Here is a 13,696-nt window from a genome sequence, read left to right as displayed (position 1 = left end):
TAGGGAAAGCGAAGCGGACATGATAAAAAAAAATCGCCACCGATGTTTCAAACCTGCTGAATTCTACACTTTCAAGAGATTTCGAAGACATAATCGGAATCGAATCTCATATGCAAAAGATGATTTCATTGCTGGGTTTGGAATCCAAGGAAGTTAGATTTGTGGGGATATGGGGACCTGCAGGCATTGGTAAGACCACCATCGCCAGAGCTTTATTCGACAGATTGTCTACCAGCTTCCGGCTTAGTTATTTCATGCCAAACGTCAAGGGAACTTACAGGAGAACCATGCTCGATGAATACGGCTCGAAACTATATCTACAGCAGCATCTTCTGTCTGAAATCTTTGACCAGAAGGATCTGAGGATACACCATTTAGGAGTAGCCCCGGAAAGGCTGAGGCGTCACAGAGTGTTTCTGGTTCTTGACGATGTGGACAGAAGAGGGCAATTAGAAGCATTGGCCAAGAATCCGCAGTGGTTTGGCTCTGGCAGTAGGATTATCGTCACTACAGAAAATAAACAACTTTTAAGAGCTCATTGGATCAACCATATATACCAAGTGCCTTTCCCTTCCAATTCCGAAGCTCTTCAGATCTTTTCTCAGCATGCGTTCGGACAAAGCTCTCCGCCGTATGGGTTTTACGACATAGCTGTACATGTTACTCAACTTGTCGGAAATCTTCCTCTGGGTCTTAGTGTTTTGGGTTCATCTCTGCGAGGAAGGCCAAAGGACGAGTGGGGTCATGCTTTGCGTAGGCTCGGAAGCAGCAGCCTTGATTGTGAGATCGAGGAAGTACTGAGAGTTGGGTTTGATTGTTTATCCGATAAAGATAAATCCATATTCCTTCATATCGCATGCCAGTTCTACTATGGACATGTCGATTTCATATCCGATATGTTGGAAAACAGTGACTTGGACGTCGAGTTCGGACTTAACGTCCTGGCCGAGAGGTCTCTCATACATATACGCAGTGATGGATATGTAGAGATGCATAAGTTACTACGAAAAATGGGTGAAGAAATCGTTTGCAGACAGTCAAGGGACGATCCTGGAAAACGCCAGTTTCTATGGGATGCTACCGATATCTATGACATACTTTCCAATGAAACAGTAAGTTTTTATACTCATACGTCTCACTTTTGGTCTGTCCGACAGCTCAAATCAATAATACTAACCATTCTTCTATTTGTGGAATGATGTATGTGTTTCAGACTGCTGAATCAGTATTAGGTATATCGCTAGACGTATCGGAGTTAGCTTATAGACGACGTATAAGCGGTAAGGCATTTGAAAGGATACCGAATGCGCAGTTCATAAGTATATACGATGATGAACGTTCGGGGTATTTGTGTCTCCCCGAGGGCTTAAGCTATCTTCCCGGTAAGCTAAGATTGCTCGACTGGATCGAATGTCCCTTGAAAACTCTGCCACCAACGTTTTGTCCAAAATTTCTCGTTGAAATCGACCTCGTGCTCAGTGATATTGTGAAGCTGTGGGATGGAATACAAGTAAGTAGACTTGATGATAATATCTGTTTCTTTCTGTCATTTTTGTATCATTACAGATTTCATATGTTTTGTCTTCGTTTCAGCCCCTCGGAAATCTCAAGCGCATGAACTTGAGACGCTCTTACAATCTGAAAGAAATTCCCGACCTTTCAAAGGCAACGCATCTCAAGACGTTACTTCTTAGTTACTGCAAAAGTTTGGTGACACTTCACTCGTCTCTCGGGGGCCTCCGTGAACTCGAGCATCTGGACGTGCGGGGATGCGTAAGCCTAAAAGGAATTCCCGCCGGCCTCAACCCGAAACGTTTCTTCATCCAGGACACATCCATATGTGTTTGACATTATAATTGCTACATATTTGAAACGTAACAGAAATCTTCTCTTAATCAGGGAAAGAAAATCAGACAGAACAAGAAGGAAGAAGACTGGTTAAAACAGACTAAGAGCAGAGAATTTCAGACATATCTCAGTCAATCCAGATTGAAAAAAAAAGCATGAAATGGACCTCTATTTCATCATCATCTTAGTGCAGTGCTAATCAATGTCCAAAGCTCTTCTCATAATTTTTTTCATGGAGATCACTGTCAGCGAACTTGCAGAAATTCGAGACCGCATCTTCTTATCCGGCAATCATTTAAGCTGAACTCAAACACCAATTCATTGTGGGCTGTTTCATCCACTTGGACATCACTGCCAATGACTGCATGGACATCCGAAGCTATAATGACATGTTCTGCATCTAGAGTGCATTCTCCGACATTATAGAACGTGGAACTTGGTCCTTTTCTGACCAAACTATACTGCTTACACCCACCGTATTTGTCCCTCGAGCGACAAGATATTCTGACATTGAGTGAAAGCTGATGTTTGAGGATAGTTCCCGCAGCAATCACAACACAGGCCTTGAATCTGAGGGATTCAAGATTACGCATTCGATCAAGAACGATGGTTAGTGAATTTCCGGTAGCTTGAAGAGGAGGATCTTTCGGTATTTCACCGCCAGAGAGTTCCACAAACTCAAAATCTGCTTCTTGGATGATCTCTCTTGCCTCTTGGTTAAGTTTGAAGCAATTGATGAAGTTGAGAACTTTACCTTGAGTCGAGAAGGAGCCGGATATTCTCTCAAGTGACTTACAATTAGATGCGTGGAGTGTATGCAGAGTAGCTGGAAGCTCTGGCAGTGATATGAGATTTTTACAATCGTCGAGCCGAAGAGTCTGTAGCTCAGAGAGATGTTTGATGAAGTCCGGGATGCTCTCGAAAGCACAACCCGAGAAACGTAACTCTCTCACAGAAGTTGAACGCCTTTCAGACAACAAACACATTTCTGCAGGAAAGTCTGCAAAGCTCTTGCATCCGCTGAGTTCCAGCTCCCGTAGGTGGTCCAGATTAAAAACGTTCGACGAGACGATCTTCAGCTTCCTACAGGAAATCATCCATAGAAGTTCGAGGGAAGAGACATCCTCGATCCACGGAGGAACTTCTTCTATCTCGGTGTTGCTCAGACAAAGATTCTTCAAACTGGCTGGAAAACGTGGGAATGTCTTGAGGTTTCTGCAGCTGTTCATGACAACTTCGGTAAGCCGAGACCATTGCTGGATTGACGAAGGCACTTCTCCTACAGCAGTACAAGTCATGTTAAGTTTCTCGATGTTCCTTGAAATCTGGGGAAAAGTTTTCAACTTTGAGCAGTAACCAAGATCGAGGAGACTGAGAGAATCCAAGTCGATGTTGTCGGAAGGAAGAGCTTCAAGATTCGAGCATCCCCACAATAACAACTCCTCAAGATTATTGAGTTGCCGGAGAGAGGAGGGAAGTGTGACCAGACTTTTGCAATCCAAAAGTTCCAATTTTTCGAGACTGGTGGAATCCGACAGGTCTGGAATTTGTTTCAGGCTCTTACACCCATTCAAATTCATATACTTGAGCCTCCCAAGCGGCTGAAAAAATTCAAAAAATAATAAAAAAAATATTAAAAATTTGATCCTCCGAAAACTAACTCTTTTACAGTTATTGCAACGGATAGTGAATAAATTCATTCACCTGTATTCCATCCCACAGCTTCTCAAGCCTACTGCGTCGCATCTCGAGTCTGACGAGACACTGAGGACGAAACCTGCAAGGCATTGCCTTCATAGGGTAACATTCCCACTGTAATAACGAAAGCTTGCTCGGTAGATAGCTCAGCCCTTCCTCTGATACATTCAGCAGATTCACTTTGTAATTATGGCTCCACGCCTTAAAGAACCTTACAAGCTTGAGATTCCGCATCCTTTCGAATGTGCTGTCACTTATACAAACCTCATCGGCTAATTCAGCCAAGTTTAGAGATATGCCGAAAACAGCTTTTGTACCCTGAAACATGTGTCCAAAGGCGGAAATTGGCTTGACGTTAGGAGTGCACTAATCAGTTTAATTGTATCTAACCAAGATGTACAAAAACTTACCGTGTTTTCTGAAAGCACTTCAGAAATATCCTCAGCTTCCCACAGAAACTGACGTTTTCCGGGATCTTCTGATTGTCCCCGGACGATTTCTTTACCCAATTGTTCAAGCAAAGAGTGCATCCTTATAACTCCTTGAGTATCTATACGTATGAGAGACCTCTCGACTAGGACTTTAAGGCCAAATTCGACGTTCAACTCGCTTTTGGCAAACAGTTGAGATAGAACACCAACCTCTTCGTTGTTGAATAGGCAAGCAATGTGAAGAAATACGGATCTATCTTTATGAGACAAGCTATCAAACCCGACTTTTAGTGTTTTCTCAATTTTACTGTCGAGAGTAGTTCTGAGCCTCGGCAAAGCAAGATCCCACTCTGCCTTACTCTCTCCTCGTAGACATGAACCGAGGACGGTAAGAGCTAGAGGAAGATTGCCAGAAAGTTCTGTGACTTCGACCGCTAAGCCGTGAAAGTCATCAGGCGGAGATCTTTTTCCGAAACAATACCGAGAAAAGATCTCAAGAGCTTCACAGCTAGTCGGAAATGGCATTTTGTATACGTGGTTGATCTTATGGGCTTTAAGAAGTTTTATGTTTTGAGTAGTCACGATAATCCTGCTTCCCGGACCAAACCAGCTGGTGTTGCTCGCCAAGGCTTCTAGTTGCTCCAGTTCGTCCACGTCGTCAAGAACGAGCAGAACATTGTGATGCTTCAGCCTTTCCCGTGCCATTCCTAAATGGCCTATGTTTACATCCTTGAGGTCAAAGATTTCAGACAAAAGCCTTTGCTGTAATCGTAACTGCGAGGAATATTGGTTAGATCTCTCGTAAATTCCCCTAACATTTTCCAAGAAAGAACTAAGACTGAAGCGGCTAGAGAGTCTTTGGAACAAAGCTCTGGCAATGGCGGTCTTACCAATGCCTGCAGGGCCCCATATCCCTACAAACCTCACTTCATCGGATTCCGGCCATAACAGCTTCAGCAGATTTTCCATATGAGATCCCATTCCGACAAAGTCATCGAAATCTCTCGACGGTGTGAGATTCAGCACTTCCGAGACGACAATGGCGATTCTCTCGATCATGTCTGCTTCACTGTCCCTGACAAAAGAAAGAGCACAACCTCAGATCAGATGGTCAAAGCCAAAGGTCTTCACCCTTTCACATTCTTTACACGTTAGGAATAATAATGCACTCTACACAATTAGAGTGAAATAAATCGTAAAATTGGATAAGATATATTTTTAGATAATATTATTTAAATTCAAATAAAATGTTACGTTTACAAATAAATTTAAATGAAAAGATATATGCATAGAAATTACAATAAGTTTTCACCATTTTATATTAACTTAATTAAAATAGTTGTAATTTTTATCAAGAGTCAAACCCTCATTTTTTGTATTTAATATTAGTTAACTAAAATAATAAAATAAAAACATATATTAGAGACGGGGGAAAAATTCGATTAATATTATGTTGACTTGAGTGTATTGTTAAGAGATTTATTTTATTTTATTTTCAAAAAACGATAACCCAAAATTGTTAATACTTCATTATAATCTCAATAGCATATTCCGTTGATCCCATTTACGGGAGGGATTAATGTTTGTGTTCCTATTCTTTTGTTTTTTTTTTCCTAACAATTATTCCTCAAAATATTTTGAAAAGTTCAATAATATGCGTAACGCTAGTTGGATGGAAAGAACAGACCAATTGTTTGAATGCTCCCCGGCAAGACCGGCCACATGGGTTAGAGCTCGGCTCCATCTTCGCTTCTCCTCCTCCGATTTTCCCGCACAAGTTCCCTCGAAAGCCCTTCCGAAATCTCCAGTCTGGTTCCGAACATCAGATGGATCGACTTCGTAGAAAACGGGGATCACTTTCAGACCGGCGGAATCCTTACAGCTCGTGATATGGAGCAGCTCGTTCAAGCACCAGCTCGAAGAAGCGTAGTTCTTGGAGAGAACGACGATCGCCGTCCGAGATTCTTGGATGGCTCGTGCGAGCTCATGGGAGATCGACTCGCTTCTCTCCATCCCGTTATCGTCGAACGTAATGATCCCTTTGCGGTGGAACTCTTTGCGAACGTGGGAGAGGAATCTGCTGCGGACATCTTCACCACGGAAGCTCGGGAAGACGTCATATCTCCAATGGCGAGAGACAGAAGGAAGGTGAAGGGGAAGAGATAGGGTTTTTTGTCGTTTGGTTTCTCTGGAAGCCATGCTTGAGAGCTGAACGAAGGAGCAATCGTCATATATTCACAAATTTCAAAAGGGAAAGTCAATCAAAGAAGAGAGAAACACTGAAACTTTTTCTTTACGTCCGTGTGTTCATAATCATAGATTTGGATTTATATATATAGAGTCTATTCAACCCATATTTACCGGCATTACGTTTTCTTGATCGATCTAACTTTGATTGCGACTTCTTTCTCAAGTTATGACACGAACAGAGATTGAAAAATGTGAATCCATTCGTCCCCTCAAAATGTGAATCCTAATCATGATGTGTCCATTTTTAACAAACTTAAATTATGACCGGCGAGACGTATCATGATGACCAAGAAACTGAAGAACAGATGACTAATTCAACGGAAAGAAAAAACCGGTGGTCAGCGTTTTCCAAACTCTACGCCCTGTGTTTATACTCATACCTCTCAGTTTTGATCGGTGCGGTGATCAGTAACTCAAAACAATAACGCTAACCATTCTTCTGCTTCTGGACATGATGTATGTGTTTCAGACTGCTGAATCTGTGTTAGGTATATCGCTCGACGTATCCGAATTAGCTTGTAGACGACATATAAGCGGTAAGGCATCTGAAAGAATACCGAATGCGCAGTTCCTAAGTATATATGATGGTGAACCTTCGGGGCTTTTGTGTTTCCCCGAGGGCTTGAGCTATCTTCCCGATAAGCTAAGACCGACATTTTGTCCAAAATTTCTCATTGAAATCGACCTCGTGCTCAGTGATATTGTGAAGCTGTGGGATGGAATACAAGTAGACTTGATGATAATATCTGTTTCTTTCTGTCAATTTTGTATCATTACAGATTTCACATGTTTTGTCTTTGTTTCATCCTATCGGAAATCTCAAGCGCATGAACTTGAGACGCTCTTATAATCTGAAAGAAATTCCCGACCTTTCAAAGTTGACGAATCTCAAGACGTTGCTTCTTAGTTACTGCCGTAGTTTGGTGACAACGAGATGCTCTTCCTTCAATGGTGAAACTCTATAAATCATGGAATGTAGTCCATTCTCGACTTCCCAATTAAATTGCCTACATCCACCGTATTTGTCAGTAAAACGGCAACATATTCCAACTGTGAGTGGAGGACAAGGGTCTTCGACAGATTGTGGGGCAACTACGACGATATAGGCCTTGAATCTAAATGAAGCAGGAGCAATGATCTGATCAGCTGGAAGGATGGTCAGCGAACTTCAGGTAGCCTGAAGAGGAGAAGAATCTTTAGGTATTTCGCTTGCAGGGAGTATCACCTCCCCAAAGTCTGCTCGTCGGATGACCTCTCGTGCCTCTTTGCTTAGTTTGAGGCAATTGGTGAAGTCGAGTACTTCACCCTGTCTCGAGAAGGAGCCATATACTCTCTCAAGTGACTTGCAGTTAGAAGTATATAGGGAACGGAGCGATTCTGGAAGCTCGGGCAGTGATACGAGATTTTCACAGCCGTCGAGCCGCAGGGTCTCTAGCCGAGAGAGGTGTTTGATGTAATCTGGAATGCTCTCGAAATCACAACCCGACAAATCTAGATTTTCCACCGATGCTGAACACCTTTCAGGTAGACACGTTGGCAGACTTTTATGGTGAACGTCTTCCAGGCGTAGCCCTCTAGCTGAGAAGATTTCTGCGGGAAAGCTGGTAACGCTCTTGCATCGACTGAAATCCAGCTCCTTTAGGTGTTCCAAGTGGCAAACATTCGGCGAGATAATTTTTAGCTCCTCACAAGAAGACATGTCTAGAATTTGAAGGGAAGAGATTTCATGGATCCAAGAAGGAACTTCTTCTATACCGGTGTGGCTCAGATATAGCTGCTTCAAATTGGCTGGAAAACATGGGAATGTCCTGAGGTTTCGGCAGCATTCCATCCTAACACCGGTAAGACAATAAGTCCATTGTGGAATCGAAGAAGGCACTTCTCCAACTGAGAGGGGCCAAATGTTTTTTGAAATCTCGAGATTTGTGCATTCCTCCATGTCCATCCCCTCCGGTTTATTTAGTTCCCGTAGAGATGTGGCAAATGTCACCAAAGTTGTACAACTCTTTAGAACCAGAGCTTCGAGACTGACGGCATTTGAAAGATCAGGAAGTTTTACCAAACTAGAGCAACCACGAAGATTCAGAATTTTGACATTGACGGCATTTGAAAGATCAGGAAGTTCGACCAAACTTGAGCAACCCTGAAGAAACAAGTAGCGAAGTTTCTTGGCATTCGAAAGATGACAAAGCGCAACCAAACTTGAGCAACCTCCAAGATCTAGAGTTTCGAGATTGACGGCATTTGAAAAATTCGAAAGTTCGACCAAACTTGAGCAACCATCAAGATTCAGAGTTTCGAGATTGACGGCATTTGAAAGATCAGGAAGTTTGACCAAACTTTTGCAACCTCCAAGTAATAAATATTTGAGGTTGACGGCATTAGAGAGGTCGGGGATTTCTTTGAGGCTGTAAGACCAACTCAAGTCCATGTGCCTGAGGCTGCGAAGCGGCTGAAAATAAACACACACACACAAGAATATATTCGTTACTTAATATCTCATAAAATTCAATACAGGGTTTGGTTAAATAAACAAAATTGTCGGAAATAACTGATTTTAATTATTAAAATATCAAAACTACTTTTAAAAGTGTAAGATCAAATAGAATTAGCAATTTGCAAAAAGAAAAAAAAAAATACTTAGCTACCAAATTTTAGTTATAATTGTTTTGGACCATATTAACAGAATAATCCAATTTAAAACCATATTAACAGAATAATGTTTTTTGGACCATATTCCCTACGATTAAATAGCAAACAAACTAACTAACCTTAGTTAATTGGGAGGTTTTCTATTCATAATAACTAATTCAAATTAGCATATCAAAAGACATAAAAATATCATTATTTTTAAAAACAAAATTCATAAAGTACATTTCCGATCATAAAAGAAGGGAGAAAAATAAATATTAATTCACTTACTTGTATTCCGTCCCACAACTTCTCAAGCTTACTGCGTCGCATCTTGAGTCTAACTAGACACTGAGGACGAAACCTGCAAGGCATTGTCTTGAGAGGGTAATATCTCCACTCCAACAACGAAAGCTTACTCGGTAAATAACTCAACCCTTCCTCTGATACATTCAACGGCTTCACTTTATCACCCTTAGACTTAGAGAACCTTAGAAACTTGAGATTGGGCATCCTTTGGAAGGTGTTGTCACTTATGCACAACTCGTTTGTTAATTCCCATGTGTCTAAAGATATGCCTGAGAGAATTTCAGTACCCTGAAACACATGTCAAAAGAATGAAAATCTCAAATTATGAGTTAGATTTTACCAATCAACTTATTGAATATTGTAGTGACGAAAATTACCGTGTTTTCGGAGAGCACATGGTAAACATCCTCAGCATCCCATACAAATTGACGTCTCCCCGGATCATCTGATTCTCCGCGGATGATCTCTTTACCCATTTCCTCAAGCAAATAGTGCATCCTTACAACTCTCCTTTCATCTATACGTATGAGAGACCTCTCCTCTAGGACTTTAAGGCCAAATTCGAGGTTCAACTCACTCTTCCCAAACAGTTGAGATAGAACACCAACCTCTTCGTTGTTGAAGAGGCATGCGATGTGAAGAAATAGAGATCTATCTTTATGGGATAAGCTATCAAACCCCACTTTTAGTGTTTTCTCAATTTCGCCATCGAGAGTAGATCTGAGCCTTGGCAAAGCAAGTTCCCATTCTTCCTTGCTTTCTTCTCGTAGAGACGAACCCAATATGCTAAGAGCTAGAGGGAGGTCACCGGCAAGTGTTGTAACTGAAACAGATAAGTCATGAAAATCATCAGGTGGAGAGCTTTGTCTGAAAGCATATCGACAAAAGATCTCAAGGGCTTCAGGACTAGATGGAAAAGGCACTTCGTATACATGGTTGATCCTATGGGCTTTAAGAAGTTTCCTATTTTGAGTAGTTGCAATGATCCTGCTTCCAGGACCAAACCAGTCGATGTTGCCCGCCAAGGCTTCTAATTGTTCCAACGCATCCACATCATCAAGAACGATAAAGACATTCTGTTCCCTTAGTCTTTCTCGTACTGTTCCTAAATGGTGTATCTTTATATCCTTGGTGTCAAAGATTTCCGACAAAAGCAGTTGTTGAAGTTGCAATTGTGAGGAATATCGTCCAGCTCTCTCAAAGCTTCCCCTGACATTTTCTAGGAAAGAACTAAGACTAAAGTTGGGAGAGAGTAACTGGAACAAAGCTCTGGCAATGGTGGTCTTACCAATGCCTGCAGGACCCCATATCCCCACAAACCTCACTTCATCTGATTTCAAACACAACAGCTGCATCAGATTTTCCATATGACATCCCATTCCGACAAAGTCATCGAAATCTCCTGACGGTGTGTGATTCAGCACTTTCAAAACAACAGAAGCAATTTTTTCAATCATGGCTGCTTCCCCATCCCTAACAAAAGAAAGAAAGAAAGAACAACATCACCTCAATCAGACAATTAAGCAACAGATGCAGAGTTTCTTATTCATCAAACTATTTTGAAGAACGTAAGATATGATCCATCAGCATGATAATCCCAATTATGATCATGATCATCAATAGATTCGCTTCTCTCCATCCCGTTATCGTTATCAAGATCATGATAATCATGATCGAAATTCAACAAGATACGTCGGAAAACATAGCATACAAGTTGGACAGAAAGAACAAACCAGTTCAGTGAATGCTCTCCTGCAAGACCGGCCACATCGGTTAGAGCTTGACTCCATCTTCGCTTCTCCTCCTCCGATTTACCCACACAAGTTGCTTCAAAAGCCCTTCCGAATTCCCCTGTCTGTTTCCGTACATCAGATGGATCCACATCGTAGAAGATGGGGAACACTTTCAGTTCGGCGGAATCCTTACAGCTCATGATATGGAGCAACTCGTTCAAGCACCAGCTGGAAGAAGCGTAGTTCTCGGAGAGAACGACGATCGCCATCCGAGATTCTTGGATGGCTTGTACGAGTACATTTGAGATCGATTCGCTTCTCTCCATCCCATTATCGTCGAATGTAATGATTCCTTTGCGATAGAACTCTTTGCGAACGTGGGAGAGAAATCTGCTGCGGACATCTTGACCACGGAAGCTCGGGAAGACGTCGTATCTCCAACGCCGAGAAGAAGAAGGAAAGGGAGAGGGCAGAGTTAGGGTTTTTCGTCGTTTGGTATCTGGAGAATCCATCGGTGAGGCTGAATGAAGGAGCTTTCTTCCTGGAGAAGCCATTGATATGCAAAGATCAAGAAGAGAATTTTGTGGATTCCTAGAATGCTTCCCTCTCCATTTCTCATTTTGGGGGTTTGTTCTTGTCCGCTAAGACGGAACGGAACCTTCAATGCAATTTTCATTGATTTGTCTACTTCGTATTTTCGTCGATAAATTTCCAGGCAAAAGTCAATAAAGGAAGAGAGAGATTTTGATTTAACGAACGCATTTGAAGCTGGTAGATAAGGGTCGTTTTACAGCCCTACCGACCCACCCAGATCGAGCCCTAGTTTGGGCCGAGACTTTTTTTTAATTTATATGGGCTTTGATTGGGCAGCCCAAACATCGAGGGCGTCTAATTGGTGAAAATTCACATGCTTAGGGCTTTATATAGAACCCAATTAAATATCTAATAGGTGGGGAAATTTTAAAAAAAAATATATAGAATTAATTATGTATATTATGTACGACAAAAAAAAAAAGGTGTATAGGGTTATGCTACGAAAAGTATAAAGGGAAAAAAAAAAGCAGACGAGATCGGATTGGGTTTAGGGTTCTTCGTGGCCATGAAAGGGTCGATGAATAATCACGGTATGGAGAAGAATAAGAAGAAGAGGAGGAGGATAGACGGCAAAGGACAGTCTCCGACAACCCCAGAGAATCGATGTAATTCAGATCCAGTTCTTCCGGACCTGATATTCGAGATTCTGTTGAGGTTGCCACCGGAATCGGTTATGAGGTTCGCTCGCGTATCGAAATTCTGGGGATCCATCATCAGACGTCCAGACTTCATCGACTCGTTCCTGACTCACTCCTTCACTCAGCCGCGTTTCCTTTTCGTCCTCAGGGGACGAGACGGTAGTCGACTGTTCTACTCCTCGACGCCTTACGAAACCACGTCATCAGATGTTGTTCATACGAAATATCTGAATCTGCATCCTGGTCATGTTATCTCGCATTCTGTCGGAGGCTTGATTTTGTGCGAATCTGGTGGAACTCGATTGGTGATATGTAACCCTACGACAGGACAGATCATAACCTTGCCCAAAGTTAGATCTAGGAAAAAGGGTATAACAAGCTTTTTCGGATATGATCCAATCGATCATCGGTACAAAGTGTTGTGCATGACCCAATGTGTGGCTCACTATAAGAGTTGTAAAGTTGCAGCTGGGGAGCATCAAGTTTTGACATTGGGAGGAGCTCAAGAAAAATCGTGGAGAATGATCGAATGTAGCTTTCCTCATTGTCCAGCGACTGAGGGTTTATGCATCAATGGGGTTTTGTATTACGGAGCTTGCAGTGGCGCAGAGATGAAAGAATGTTTTGTAGTGAGCTTCGATCTGAGGTCTGAAAAGTTTGATTTCATTAGAATAGGTGAAGGTTACAACGTGTGGCTTATTTTTTCTACAAGGTTGATAAACTACCAGGGGAAATTAGCCATAGTTGAAGGACCTGCGTATAGTATCGATTTGTTGATTTTGGAGGATGCCAAGAAACATCGATGGTCGAGAATATCTGTTATGCGTCAATCCTTGAGAGGTTTAAGCCTGTGGGTGTCGGGCCAAGCAGTCATCAATGGTACTACCCATACCGGCGAAATAATATTTGCACCGCTCTCTTCGCGCAAACCTTTTTGCGTTATGTTCTATGATATCAAGAGAGAGAGTTTTAGAAGTGTTCGGATTGATGGGATTGAAGATCATGGAAGAAATTGGCAAGTGTGCACCTTCCCGGATCATGCTGAGAACATCATGTCTCTGTAAAGAGAGTTCGTTGCGTGGTGTTTCGTTCCATTTGAGGTCCGTAAAGTAGTTGATTGACCTCATTAGAGTGGGATTTTACAGAATTTAGATAGGAAAAGATATGTAGGCTTGGTTTTTGGATTTGGTTTTGATGGAAAGAGGATAGTCTGCTAAGATAATGAAAGTTGGTATCTGCAAATCAAATGGGCTGAAGCAGAACTTGGGGCAGAGGAAGGCCGTCATATGGTTGGAGAAGTATGTTACATAGACATGAACTGACGCACACAGGCTTCGGGTTGCAGGTGGATAGGACGTGTGAAATTCCTGAAGTTTTACATCAGATGTCATCAATGCTAGATTATTTATAGAACATTTGCGTTTTTGATTCTTTTACTCCTAATCGATGATCCTCCAATTATATATGCATAAAGAAAGGTTGAATTTTTCAGCCATGAAAATTGTTAAATAACATAAGAAAGATCCTTAGAGATGGAAGGATGTGCATTGCGTGCTTTCATTTT

At 41.9% G+C, this 13,696-nt stretch overlaps 3 protein-coding genes and 1 pseudogene across 5 annotated transcripts; 2 read left to right on the top strand and 2 right to left on the bottom strand.

The window, feature by feature from the left end:
• Nucleotides 1-1,971, top strand: part of LOC104805856 — a 2,844-nt pseudogene extending 873 nt beyond the window's left edge.
• Nucleotides 1,972-2,075: 104 nt separating this feature from the next.
• On the bottom strand, nt 2,076-6,866 carry LOC104805857 (disease resistance protein TAO1-like). Its single transcript, XM_010530552.1, has 5 exons — nt 6,608-6,866; nt 5,665-6,185; nt 3,957-5,052; nt 3,553-3,864; nt 2,076-3,449 (listed from the first exon to the last, which is right to left on the bottom strand). Exons 2-5 carry the CDS (start codon nt 6,174-6,176, stop codon nt 2,094-2,096), a joined length of 3,276 nt encoding a protein of 1,091 aa, XP_010528854.1. The 5' UTR covers nt 6,177-6,185; nt 6,608-6,866; the 3' UTR covers nt 2,076-2,093.
• Nucleotides 6,867-6,960: 94 nt separating this feature from the next.
• LOC104805858 (putative disease resistance protein At4g11170) lies at nt 6,961-11,608 on the bottom strand. Of its 3 annotated transcripts, XM_010530554.2 has the most exons (5): nt 10,901-11,602; nt 10,456-10,640; nt 9,545-9,990; nt 9,150-9,455; nt 6,961-8,679 (listed from the first exon to the last, which is right to left on the bottom strand). In XM_010530554.2, the coding sequence occupies exons 1-5, from the start codon at nt 11,452-11,454 to the stop codon at nt 7,396-7,398; spliced, it is 2,775 nt and encodes a 924-aa protein (XP_010528856.1). In that variant the 5' UTR covers nt 11,455-11,602; the 3' UTR covers nt 6,961-7,395. The 3 variants fall into 3 exon arrangements, with proteins under 3 accessions (XP_010528856.1, XP_010528855.1, XP_010528857.1); XM_010530553.2 differs by having other exon boundaries at nt 9,545-10,640; XM_010530555.1 differs by lacking the exons at nt 6,961-8,679; nt 9,150-9,455 and having other exon boundaries at nt 9,863-9,990; nt 10,100-10,640; nt 10,901-11,608.
• Nucleotides 11,609-11,958: 350 nt separating this feature from the next.
• Nucleotides 11,959-13,665, top strand: LOC104805854 (putative F-box protein At1g31000). Its single transcript, XM_010530550.2, has one exon. It carries the CDS (start codon nt 12,000-12,002, stop codon nt 13,194-13,196), a length of 1,197 nt encoding a protein of 398 aa, XP_010528852.1. The 5' UTR covers nt 11,959-11,999; the 3' UTR covers nt 13,197-13,665.
• The last annotated feature ends 31 nt before the right edge of the window (nt 13,666-13,696 follow it).

Source organism: Tarenaya hassleriana, unplaced genomic scaffold (assembly GCF_000463585.1).
Source record: "Tarenaya hassleriana unplaced genomic scaffold, ASM46358v1 Cleome11, whole genome shotgun sequence".
Taxonomy (NCBI): domain Eukaryota; kingdom Viridiplantae; phylum Streptophyta; class Magnoliopsida; order Brassicales; family Cleomaceae; genus Tarenaya; species Tarenaya hassleriana.
The sequence above is the reverse complement of the archived record's forward strand: the minus strand, read 5'-3'. Positions and strand labels throughout refer to the sequence as shown.